Source organism: Mastigoproctus giganteus, chromosome 1 (assembly GCF_048544385.1).
Source record: "Mastigoproctus giganteus isolate SK-2022 chromosome 1, ASM4854438v1, whole genome shotgun sequence".
In the NCBI taxonomy this organism is placed as follows: Eukaryota; Metazoa; Arthropoda; class Arachnida; order Uropygi; family Thelyphonidae; genus Mastigoproctus; species Mastigoproctus giganteus.
In genome coordinates, this window is record NC_143575.1 from 143,287,569 (window position 1) to 143,301,176 (window position 13,608).

Consider the following 13,608-nt stretch of genomic DNA (forward strand, 5'->3'; position numbering starts at 1 on the left):
GTGGAGCAATCAGGAACGGGACATGATATTGCCAAGGGGAATGTCTTTGTGTGTTCGCGATGTAAGGAGTGCGAGGAAATCATGTGCCAACTCGGCATAGTTATCAGCTTATGAGAGCTTGAAGGACAGTGTGGATGCCCCCGAAGGATTTAAATTGAGGAGCCCATCAAGCTCTCACCTGCCCACATCAATGCCACAGCTTGCACTTGAATATCACACAACACAGTGGCAATCCCCAAGGCAAAATGCGGTGGTCCCAAAGGAGCTAGTTGTTGCAGGTGACTCTATTTTAAGGGGAAACAGGAAACATTGTGCAAAAAGGATAGATGGAATAGAACAAGGGTATGTCTGCCAGGGGCAAAGGTTAATGACGTTGTAGGGCAGATATCATCCTTTAAGGGTACAAAGGGTGATAAGGTTGTACACATTGGCACAAATAATATTAAGAGTAGGAGACCGGCAGAATTACTTAACAAGTACAAGACAATGCTGAAAAAAAGGTTGTACACATTGGCACAAATAATATTAAGAGTAGGAGACCGGCAGAATTACTTAACAAGTACAAGACAATGCTGAAAAAAAGCCATGAGTTAGGGTTGAATTTGAAAGTATCTGCAATTCTGCCCAGACACGGTAGGAGGGAGTATATGATGAGAGCCTTGTCGATCAATTCGGCCCTGGAGAGATTGGGCAAGGCTCAAGGGGTAGAATTTTTCTCGGCCTGGTCTGTGCTTGTTAACAGGAGAGACTGCTTCTACAGGGATGAGATACACTTAAATAGAAAGGGTGCAGGAATATTTGCTGATGCTATTGAGGTAGAGTTAGGTGGGTCGGAAAACTGCTAGCGTGGGGGGATACACGGACTAATAGATTAACAGTAGCCGAAAACAGAGGTAAAGTGATTCTTGCACTACTTCTATTGAAATGCAATTGAGCAGCAGCCTGGAATGGGAATTTCCAGGACTGCTGGGAGTTATAGTGGAACAAGTAAATACATGGGTTGTGTTAGGGTAAGTAAGAGTAGAAACAGGTGCATGTACACTTGCATGTACACCAACGCTAGGAGTATAGTTAATAAATTCGATGAGCTTGAAGTGCTAGTCAAGACATCAAAGGCAGATATTGTTGGGATATCAGAGACACGGTGTCACACAGACATAAGCAGTGCAGAACTGGAATTTGGGGAGTACACTGTGTACAGAAAGGATAGACAGGACAGGAAGGGAGGAGGGGTTATGCTGTTAGTTAAGAAACACAAAATCCAGTTGAGTCTGTTTGGTGTGACAAAAGCACTGAGAAAGGAAAAATGAGTATGTGTGTGTTATAGGCCTAATGAATCTGATGTGATGAGTTTAATGAGCAATTGTGCAGAGAAATAGAGTAGGCCATAATGGGGGATTTTAATTTCCAAGATATTGACTGGAATTTGTGCGTTGGTCACTCACACACTAGCAAGGCTTTTGTGGATTTATTGGATGACTGTTTTCTACAGCAGCACGTTCAAGAGGCAACTAGAGGGAGTAATACTGTTGATCTGATTATCAGTAGTGATTCTTCATGCATCAAGAATCTGCAGATAAAGGAACCATTGGTGGCAGTGATCACAGTGTGCCAAAGTGGGATTTACTTAAAGAGGTAACCACCATCAAGGGTAAATAGAAGGGTTTTTGCTTTCGTAAATTTGACTACAGTGGTCTGAGACAGTAATTAAATTCTACAAATGTATAAGGTGGGACCAACTGATAATGTTACCAACAGCAAATTCAAAATGGGAAACATACAAAGAATTAATCTTGGAAGCTACTAGGCTTTTCATACCAACAAAGAAATACTGTTCAAGATATAGGTCTAAATGGATGTCACATGAACTAATTACACATGTCACAGAAAAGAAAAATGTGTGGGATACATATAAATTAACATATGACACAGAAGCCTATGATAGATATAAGCTTGTCTGTAACCAAGTTACAAAGGAGGTTAGGCAGGTGAAGGCAGATTACGAGAAACCTTTGGCAAAGGATGCAAAGAAAAACAGCAAAGAGTTTTTTACTTATATAAACTCTAGAAGGAAGGAGATGAATCAGATTGGTCCACTTGATATCGATGGTTCAACTGTTGATGATCCTGCTCAGGTAGCTAACAAACTAAATGAATATTTTGCATCGACATTTACACATGAGGAGTTATTCAGGGAGGGAATGCCAGAGATGTATTGAACTCTGGCAATAAGCTAGATAATCTTGTAATAACTGAGAGTAAAGTGGAGGAAAAACTTTTGAAGATAAACACAAGAATGGCATCTGGGGTGGATGGAATCTATCCAGTAATATTAAAGGAGGCAGCAAAGGAAGTAAGCAAACCCTTAGCCATAATTATGATAGCTTCCCTGGACTCAGGTACGCATGGACTGGAGATGTGCAAATGTGACCTCAATCCACAAAAGAGGATCAAAGGGGGAGACAGGTAATTACAGACCTGTTAGTTTAACTTCTGTTCCAGGGAAATTAATAGGCACTGGTTAAAGAAGCATTGCAGGATCATCTAGACAAGACTTCAGTTATAGCTCGGACACAGCATGGGTTTGTTAAGGGGAAGTCTTGTCTGACTAATTTGATTGGATTGTATGATGTAGTCACAAAGGAACTGGATGCAAAGAATAACTTTGATATTATATATTTGTATCTTAAAAAGGCTTTTGATACTGTTGCACATGGAAGACTGCTGCACAAATTGGAGCAGTGTGACATTGGAGGCAAATTGCTGCTATGGATAAAGGGATGGTTGAATGGGAGAAGAGAGAGAGTGGTAATCAATGGACACTGCTCTTTGTGGACTAATGTTATTAGTGGAGTCCCTCGGCATTCAGTATTGGGTCCATTGTTGTTTTCTGTATTTATAAATGATATTGATGATGGTATATCAGGCTTAATGTCCAAGTTTGCAGACGATACGAAGGTTGGCACAGTTGTTAATGACAGTAAATTACTGCAAGGGGATCTAGAAAAGTTGAGCAGATGGGCTGAGATGTGACAACTGAAATTTAAAATTGACAAATGTAAAGTACTACATATGGGAAGCAGTAATCCCAGAGTAACATATCAACTCCGTGGTACCACACTGACAGTGGTAGAGAAAGAAAAGGACCTAGGGGTAATTGTGTAAGCAGATATAAAGTTTTCGGAGCACTGCAGATGGTCTGTAAGGGTAGCTCACGGTGTCTTGTCAATGATATACAGGAATTTTTCTAGCAGGGATAAGGAGGTGATTATCCTCTTGTATAAGGCAATGGTCAGGCCACACCTTGAGTACTGTATACAGATCTGGAGGCCTCATTTTAAGAAGGATGTAGTGCTGTTGGAACGAGTACAGAGAAGGGCAACAAGATTAGTGAATGGAACAAAGGGGTGCTCTTATGAAGAAAGGCTTAAATTTTGCAAATTACAGTGTCTGGAGATTAGGCACCTGCGAGGTGATCTGATTGAAGTGTATAAAGCCTTGAATGGTTTGAGCATGCTCAATGCTGATGGGATTCTTCCTCTTGTTTAGGAATAATTGCCTGAGAGGGCATAAATTCAAATTGAGGAAAGACAGTTGTAGAATAGATGTGCTGAAATTTGCCTTTAGCCAGATGGTGGTTGATTTCTGGAACAAACTTCCATCTATCGAAGAAGTTGATAGCTTTAACAGATTCAAGGCAGAACTTGACAAACATTTGGAGCGAGTGGGTGGGTGAAATAAGGGTGGGTTTTTTTTTTTTTTCTCCTTGGCTGCTGCTATATAAGCTTGCTTTCTTGCATCATGTGCCTTTGCTTATGCTAATGCTAAATATAGTAAGGGATTCGAAACAGTGAACCCAGTAAACATCAGTTATTAATGATCACTGTCATTAATAACCACACTAATATATATTTATATATTAGTGTGGTTATTAATTTACCACTATATTAATTTCACACACATATATATTTACCACTGTCTTCTATCTCCTTACTATTCCTTTATTTACAGCAATAACTTGCCCCCCCCACAACAAAGCCACGGTTCTAGTTTGTACAGGTCATTTATGAAGAACAATATCAAGTTTTACTAAAATATAAATATATGATATCAAAATTATTTTTTGAATCCAGTTCCTTTGTCATTATTTCAGGGTACTAATCACTCTGGTCAGACAAGATCTATTGCTAACAAATCCATGTTCTGATATCGCATAGCTACATTAATGTCAAGGTGATCCTGCATTACTTCTTTAATCATGTGCATCATTATTCTTTTACTGCCTATTTTATTAAAAGGACAGATAACACTACATAAAAAATTTCAAAAAGGTACTATTTATCTGCATTCCTTGGTGTTTCTTTATGAATTTGAGTATGGTATTTCAAATATGACTGTAGTTTTTGCATCATCTGTTTGTCCAGAAATTAATAAAAACTAAATATGCAGTAATACTATACTATAACTAGATTTATTAACAAAGTTTAACTCCTATACACAATAGCAGTACTAATCTTTGCTTCAAGTAAAGAATAAGTTAAAAGCTTATAAATTACAATGTAGGAACCCTCCTTGCATTAACTGAAAAAATTTCTTAAAAATTTAAGTTTGAATGGCTTTGTATTTTGTGTCCTGGTAGATGCTCTCCACAATGCTCTTCAACATCACCAGATTTGTCTGAAGAAATTCAGGTGACAGTACAGTAATGGACCTTGATTGACATTCTGCATCCCATATTTGGGGAATTTTCAATCAAATTGTCAACTGATTCTTTTTAATTTCACTTTGTTACTAAAAAGCCATCCACTACTAGGTGAAATGACTACCAGACATTCTGCTCAATGTCAGTAATTTTGCCTCCCAATTCTTGTGAAGACAATATCTGCTTAACTTGTGGACAAATAAATATACCACTTTTCCATCAGACAATTAAGTATAGACTGTACGTACCCGAAGGTGTCTCCTTGAGGATACAACACTTTAACAAATTGTTTGACCAGTCCTAACATGATATAGAGTAGTAGAAGCAATATTGTTTTTTTTTTTGAATCAAGGGACTGTTTACTACACTGTGTACTCCAGGGCTGCAATTCACTTCCAGAAGAACTTTAACTTTACTGCAGGTTTGTTTATACTTAATGAAGGCTTCTTTGTCCCCTAATTATTTCAGAAAAATGCATGATCATCCTATGTATTTTCCTTCTGTGCCACTCATCTCACCAGTTCATCCAATATCTATTTCGATCTGAACCTTCATCAGTATATCTTAGTTGTATGGTAAAAACTTTATTAGTTTCTATGATTACCTGAGCACTTCCAATTTGGCATTTGCATTTATTAACAATAGCAGTTTAACCCAATAAAAAAATAAATAATATATATATATATATATTTCGTTTACCTCCCTAACTAATTATCTTCTATCCACTACTATTTTCTAGTTTAATCTTAGCTTAACTTAGTTGTCACCCTTACAGATATCCTTATGATATCTATCTACCATTCGTCAGGATTAACAGGCAGATGATAACAGAAACTGATAGCTCGCCAATTGTAGGAGGACACATTGTAAGGGTTAGCCCTCGATAAAGTCCTTTGCAATGTGTCTCCCCTATCCTTACTACAATTGGCTTGACATAGTTATTTAGTAATTATCCTTATATATATATATGTTTCATTTTTGCTTATAACAATTATGTTTCCCTACCAGGTTATTACAAAGGACCAGAGACAGCTATGACAGCTATCACAGCCATTAGTTACCACCTGCTCATTCACACTATGTTCATAGATATTAAGACTGATGTTTTATCTAGACATTGATGGCATTAATCAGCTCTTCTCTCCCTTGTTAGGTTCTTGTTTAGGTTTTCACTGATTGTTTCACCATTATAATTAATTATCTTACGTTTATAACTGTTAACTATGTGTCATATCCACTATATATATATATATATATATATATATATATATATATATATATATCTATATGAAATGTGAAAACGAGGAAGTGGAAGGAAAAAAAAAAAAAAAACAGTACGTGTACCTGAATGCACCAAGCAGCAAAACAGGATACATGTATATAAATAAGTGTCACAAATGAAAATAAAATAAAAATAAATATAGATGGAGAAGTTATTAATCACAAAATGCAAAGCCTAGTTGAAAAGAAAAAAGAGAGAAAGAATGTTAAGAACCTATATATATATAAAAAAAAAAAAAAAAATCATTAAGTAGAATTAAGTCTGAATTAATGCCGAATTAACAGGCTAATCATATGTTTGTTATTTGTTAGTTTGTTTGTTATTTGGTTTTTAGGAGCATTAGCAACTAAGGCCATATTGCTTCGGGAATATGCGGTGGTCATTCCCTTGACCTTTCCGCATCCTCCATATTTGGTGGTGACAGGCTCGAACCCTGGTCTAATCAAGAAGCGTGTGCTACGTCCTGCTGCTCCTTCCCACCTGGCTACGGAGACGCCTATAATCATATGTACAAAAGCTGAAAGAAAAAGAGGGGAGGATAATAGAGATAAAAATCATAAAAATATTAAAAAATTAAAAATTGGTACATAGATCAGGTATTTCATCAGGGGCTACACCTGATCATGTACCAAACACTGTTTCTATGCAAACTCATGCTGAAGGAGAAGCTATTAAAATAAAATAGAATAGATTAAAAAATATATATATATTTTTTTTTTAATTTTTTTAATCTCCAGAAATATGAGTGAGGTAGCCCCAACTCAGTGTATTTAGATTAATAAATTGAGTAACACAGTGTATTTAGATTAATAAAATGAGTCGATAGTATGTAAGAACACAAACGCAGTGTGTTTAGTTTAATAAATTGAGTAGAAAGTATGTAAGAACGTAAGTTTAAATCGAAAGGATGTAAATTAAATAATAATAATAATAAATAACGAGGTAGCGGTATAGAAAAAGGAAGCAATGCAAGGTAGGGGAGGGAAAAGAAGTTAAAAATATAGAGGCGAAGATAGTGAGAATAAGAAAGGTGAGAATGTCCGAATCACCCTCGTATTACACTAATAGTTCAATGGACGGAAAAACGAAGAGCAGAAAGTAGAAAGATGTAAAGAGAAGAAAACGAGTTTAAAGGATACTAGGCAAGCCGGGTGTGTAAGTACCCAACCTCATAGAGAGGGCAGGGCCTTGGCTGTGAGAGTGTTAGTAGAAGTGGAAATTAATACCACTAGCTTGTAGTGTATATTTTGAGTGATAGATATATGAAATATGATATAAAATATGAAGAGGAGAAAAATTAAATACCTATGATATTTGGCAGAAACAAGTTGAGTGGAATATAATCAAGAAATGAAGATACAAATATCCGATCATGATTAATAAGGTACAATTATGCGAATATGATTAATAAGAATGGAATGCAAACAGAGGGAAAACTATGACAACGATGGTGGAGTTGCTCAGAAGAGAAGAACTATGGGAGCCCTCTGTGGTGAAAATAAAATTGAGAAAATAAGATCGGACATAAGTAATTACTGATAATATTAAATTATGAAAAACGAAAAGAAAAATTTTAAGTGAAAGAACACGAACATCGTTCTAATAGAAGTCATTATGTGTGATCACTTTCCAAGCAGTGGAAATAGTAGTAGTAGTAGTAGCATGTGATGCAAGAAAGCAAATGTATGAGCTTATGCAGCACCAGCCAAAAAAAAAAAAAAAAAAAAAAATCACACCATTCCTTCCAAATGCCTGTCCAGTTCCCCCTTAAATTTATTCAACCTATCAACTTCCACAATGACAGATGGAAGTTTGTTCCAGCAATTAACCACCCGCTGGCTAAAGGCAAATTTCCGCACATCTATTCTACATCTGTCTTTTCTTAATTTGAATTTATGTCCCCTTAGGTTCGTAATCTGAACAAGTGGAAGGATCCCACTTGATCAACAGAGATTATGTTTGTTTATGATCATCTCAAATGTTGTTGTTGTTATTTGGTTTTTAGGAGCATTAGCAACTAAGGCCATATTGCTCCGGGGATATGCGGTGGTCATTCTCTGACCTTTCCCCATCCTCCGTATTTGGTGGGCACGGGCTCGAACCCCGGTCTAATCAAGAAGCGTGTGCTATGCACTGCTGCTCCTGCCCACCTGGATACGAAGGCACCTTCTGGTTTGAGATTTGACAATTTTACTCCAATGCTGAGCAACAGGTTTAAAGTAAGTATAATTAAATATGTAAAACATTTACAAAGCTTTTAAAATTTTATGAAGAAACTTAACTCCACAGAGTCCATCCCCTATTGAAATGTAACTATAGAGAGACAAAATATATTTGGGTAATTTACTCACAAAAGGGTTAAATATCAGTTTTAATTAATTTCTATGTCAATCACAAAAATGTATTATATATTCTCAAAGTCTTCAGTCTTTCATCTTGTTATGAGTATCATCATCATCATCAGCCATTTTCAATCCACTGCAGGATGAAGGCCTCTCCAGCAACTTTCCAGTTCCTTCTGTTTTGAGCACTGGCCATCCATTTACTACTCAAAAACTCATGAATTTCATCTATCCATTTCCGCCTTTGTCTTCCAGGTTTTCTTCTAGCCCCTCTTGGGTAGCATTCTGTTATTTATTTTCTTAGTCCATCTGTCATCATGTCTTCGAGCTATGTATCCTGCCCAAGACCATTTTAGTTCTTTAGTTTTGATAAGAATGTCCTTTACTTGAGTTTGCTGCCTAATCCATGTGTTTCTCTTCTTATCTAACAGTCTGATTCCCAATATAATTCGTTCCATTCTTCGCTGTGTAGTTCTTAGCTTCTCTTCCATTCTTTTGGTGAGTGCCCAAGTTTCACTTCCATAAGTCATGGTGGGGAGTATACATTGATTCATTATTTTACGTTTCAGACAAACTGGGATATTGCTCTTCAGTATGTGGCTATATTTCCTGAATGCTATCCATCCAAAATTTATTCTTCTCTTGACTTCCAGCCATTTATCATTATTACAGCTAATAACTTGTCCCAGATAAGTATATGACTCCACCTTTTCAATTACTGCTCCTTCAATCATTATTTCCCTTTCCGTGGCATACTTGTTCATCATTACTTTTGTTTTAGCCATATTCATCTTTAGTCCAAAATCCTTACTAACTGTGCATAACTGATTAAGATTTTCCTCTAATTCTTTGGGATCGTGGCTTATGACCACAATGTCATCTGCAAATCGTAAATGGTTTAGGTACTCTCCGTTCACATTGACTCCTTTCTGCGACCAGTCTAATCTTCTGAAAGCTTCCTCAAGGGCAGCAGTAAACAGCTTCGGAGATATTGTGCCTCCTTGTCGAACTCCTTTCTCGATTTTAAATTTGCTACTGTCTTTGTCTAGTCTAATAAAGGATGTAGCACTCTCATATATTTTCTTAAAAATCATAATATATGGAGTATCTATGCCTTGTCTTTCCAGTGCCCGAAACATTGCCTTATGCTGTATGGAGTCAAATGCCTTTTCATAATCCACAAATGCCAGGCATAATGGTGTTTTATATTCATTTGCTTTCTCCATTAGCTGTGATATTACGTGAAGGTGATCCATAGTTGAGAATCCTGTCCTAAAGCCAGCTTGCTCTTTCGGTTGATTCTCATCAAGTATTCTTTCTAATCTGTTAGTAATGACCCTTGTGAACAACTTGTAGATATGGGATAACAAGCTAATTGATCTATAATTTCCAATTTCTGATTTATCTCCTTTCTTATGCAGCAAAACTATGATTGCATTATTCCACTGCTTAGGCATCACACCTTTTCTAATGCACTTTGTGAAGAGCCTTGCCAGTTTTTGTGTTATGTCTTTTCCTCCCAATTTATGAGTAACTTATGAGTAACTTACCAGTTACCAGCAGCTTTCACCGAATGAACCCAATCATCATGCGTCAAACTTCCCTCGGCAGAAGGTGATGGACATCGTTCAAAATATTCAATTTCTATTACAGATTCCTAAAAAAAAATTAATGAATATATATATATATATATATATATATATCTCCAAAGTAAGTAAAATGCATTAATAAATAAATTGAATCCAAAACTAAATTTGATATATAAACTATTCCAGATCCGATTAGAATCTACCACTGTTTTACAGATATTATGCTTAGACGATATTAATAATTATATATATAATCAATACTTGAACCAAACTAGTTCAAGATATAAAATGAAAGCAAGTAATATTATGTAATAGAATAAAATAAGGGCCAGTAATGTTATATACCATAGAATAACAGAACAGATTAAGGCCATCGAAAGAACAATTAAACAATATATCAGCCTATAATATACGAATATATGGAGAATTAGATAATTAAGGTACTTAAAATGTTAAAATGTTATGCGAGATATGAAGGGAGATAACATATAAAAGCCAAGAGTCCTTGCTCCTTCTAGAGTTTTACTGTCTGTTGGGCTTAGACAAGTTCTACTGACATGCTTGTTATTTTGGTATTTTACATCCTTGGCTTGCATTAGGTCATTCTCTCTTCACACCTCTAATGCCATTATGTCCTTAATTTTGTATACTCAATTATCGTCACCCAGTATCTAATGACAATGCAAAAGCAAGCTGTGAATTGATTTTAATTAGGCCAAGATATGAAGCTAAAGGCATTAAATGAATAAAAGTATGAAATTAGAAAAAAATATGAAATAAGATAAAATAATTTTTTTTTTTTTTTAAATGTAAACCCCAAACACGAGAGAGTTATAAGAACCTATAGTACTTAGTACCGTGCTCAGGTTGGAGGTTGAGAAGACGAAAGAAGATATTTGTTGACATTGGACTTGAACTTCTGTAAACTAATTTACAGGAAATACGTATGAAGGAAGGTTGTTCCAGAAAACGGCAGTTGAATGAATAAATGAGGAAGATGAAAAGTTAGTTCTGTGGGTTTGAAGTTGGACAGTAAATGGATGTTGGCTAGTGGCGGCACGTGTTCGGACTGTTTTGAAAGAGAGAGCGGGAATTATAGAAGCCAATTCAGAAGAACAGTGCCCATGGAAGTATCTGTAGAAGAGGTATGCAGCAGAAACAGTGCGTCTATGAGAAAGCAAGTGGAGAGACTCTGTTAGAGATGAATCATTAATTAACCTAACTGCCCTCTTCTGAATGGAATCAAGAAGCCTGAGAGAGGTTTTGGGGGCACCACCATAGATGTGGGAACAATATTCCATGGCAGCGCAGATTTGCAATTTATACAGAGTGAGCAGCTGTTTGGAAGAAACGTAACGCCGACAGCGAAAGAGAAAACAAAGTTTTTTAGATGCAAAGGAAGCAATATTTGCAATGTGCTTGTGCCAAGAGATATTAGAAGTCAGGGTAATCCCCAAAAGAGATATATCATTTTGCCTAGAAATCGGAGTGTCACTAAAGATAAGCATAGGAGAAGAAGAATCCTTTTTGCGCGATATAAGACAAGACTGAGTTTTAGAAGGGTTGAAATCAACAAAGTTGTCTTGCCCCACTGGAGAATTACCTGAAGATCGGCATTTAAGGAATTGGTAGAATATTTTCGAGAAGTTGCAGTTGACTGAGCAGGGCAAGGTTTATTAAAATGGAAACTGGAATGCAATGTGCTATCATGCAAAACTACGGATAGGATTTCCAGTAAATGGAAGGTCATTAATATACAAGAGGAAAAGAGTGGGGGAAAGAACTGAACCTTGGAGGACACCAACATTAGTGGAGAAGTTAGAAGACAGAGCCATCTACCATCACCCTCAGTGAGTGATCAGAGAGAAAACTAGATAACCAATTACTAGAAACAGTTGGCAAACCATTAGATGGAAGCTTGCTTAGGAGACCTTTATGCCAAACACGATCGAAAGCCTTTGAGATGTCAAGAGCAACTACTTGTGTTTCCCCGAACTTTTCCATTGAATTAGTCCATAAATGGGTAACATAAGCCAGAATATCACCAGTGGATTGACACTGAAAGGATCCATACTGGCGATCGTTGATCAGATGGAAGGTTTCTAGGCAGTTTAAGACAGACGTTCTCAAACCTTTTCTGTTTGCGGCACCCTTATTGTCCCAGTAATTTTTGACCTTTTAATAATCCGATTATGTGTATGTGTAATATTTAAAAAATATGTTATATGATAATTATAATAATATAATTATAAACAAAATTATAATTCATAATACAAATTATATATACTTATATATTTGTAAAAGAATAAGAGAAGTTTACCTCAATATGATATGTAGAACATTTCCATATGATACTCTCCAGAAATTAAAACTAAAACAATTTTTAAAAAAAATCGAAAATCTTACATTACAGTAAGAAATAATTAAGAATAATTAAAAAATCAAATGAACGCAATTAAAAATCACTAACGCAATTAAAAATTAAGTAAAAAATTAATTTAACGAAAAAAAATGCAAAACAACATTTCTTCCTTGCTGACTGGGCTAGCCAGGTGGGTAAAGTGCCTGCCTGGCAACCCAAAGGTCGCGGGTTCGAATCCCGCCTCAGGCTTGGATCAAAGTACTGCAAAAACCTTGGGAGATGCACCATGGCCACAGAAGCCGATGCACCAAGAACTACCAAAAGAAAAAAAAAATAAATTTCTTCCTTAATTTTTAATTATTGTGAATTATTTCTTACTGTAATGTAAGATTTTTGGTTTTTTAATTGGTTTTGTTTTAATTTCTGCAGAGTATCATACGGAAGTGTTCTACATATCATATCGAGGTAAACTTCTCTTATTTTTTTACAAATATTGATGTCAAACGTAGAACGTACTGATATCGACTGTTGATGATCCTGCTCAGATAGCAAACAAACTGAATGAGTATTTTGCATCTACATTCACACATGAAGAATTTTTAAGGTTTGAAAATGGCAGAAGGTTATCAAATTGTAGCAGGGTGCTTAATGATTTTGTAATAACTGAGAGCAAAGTGCAGGAGAAATTGTTGAAGTTAAACATAAGAAAGGCACCTGGGATGGATGGGATCTATCCAGTTATATTAAAGGAGGCGGCAAAGCAACTAAGCAACCCCTTAGCCATAATTATGAGAGCATTCTTGGACTCAGGGGAGGACCCCACAGACTGGAGATATGCAAATATATCCCCAATTCACAAAGGGGAGATCAAAGGGTGACACGAGTAATTACAGACCAGTTAGTTTAATTCTGTTCCGGATAAAATAATGGAGTCACTGGTTAAAGATGCATTGCAGGATCATCTAGACAAGACTGTAGCAATAATTCAGACACAGCATGGGTTTGTTAAGGGAAAGTCTTGTCTGACAAATTTGATAGGATATTATGATGTGGTTATAAAGGAACTGGATGCAAAAAATTATTTTGATATCATATATTTGGATTTCAGGAAAGCTTTTGACACTGTTGCACATGGAAGACTATTGTACAAATTGGAACAGAATGGCATTAAGGGTAAGTTGCTACAAAGGATAGTTGAGTGGGAGAAAACAGAGGGTGGTAATTAATGGGTGCTGCTCTTCGGGGACTAATGTTATTAGTGGAGTCCCACAGGGTTCAGTATTGGGTCTTCTGTTGTTTTGTATATTTATCAATGATATTAATAAAGGTAT

At 36.2% G+C, this 13,608-nt stretch overlaps 1 protein-coding gene across 1 annotated transcript in view; it reads right to left on the bottom strand.

The window, feature by feature from the left end:
- LOC150091172 (ribosome biogenesis protein WDR12 homolog) overlaps nucleotides 1-13,608 on the bottom strand; it is a 257,271-nt gene that overhangs the window by 194,146 nt on the left and 49,517 nt on the right. The window contains exon 4 of the mRNA XM_090382466.1: nucleotides 9,877-9,983. Coding sequence (XP_090238592.1) covers nucleotides 9,877-9,983 — 107 coding nt within the window. The remainder of the gene's footprint in view (nucleotides 1-9,876; nucleotides 9,984-13,608) is intronic.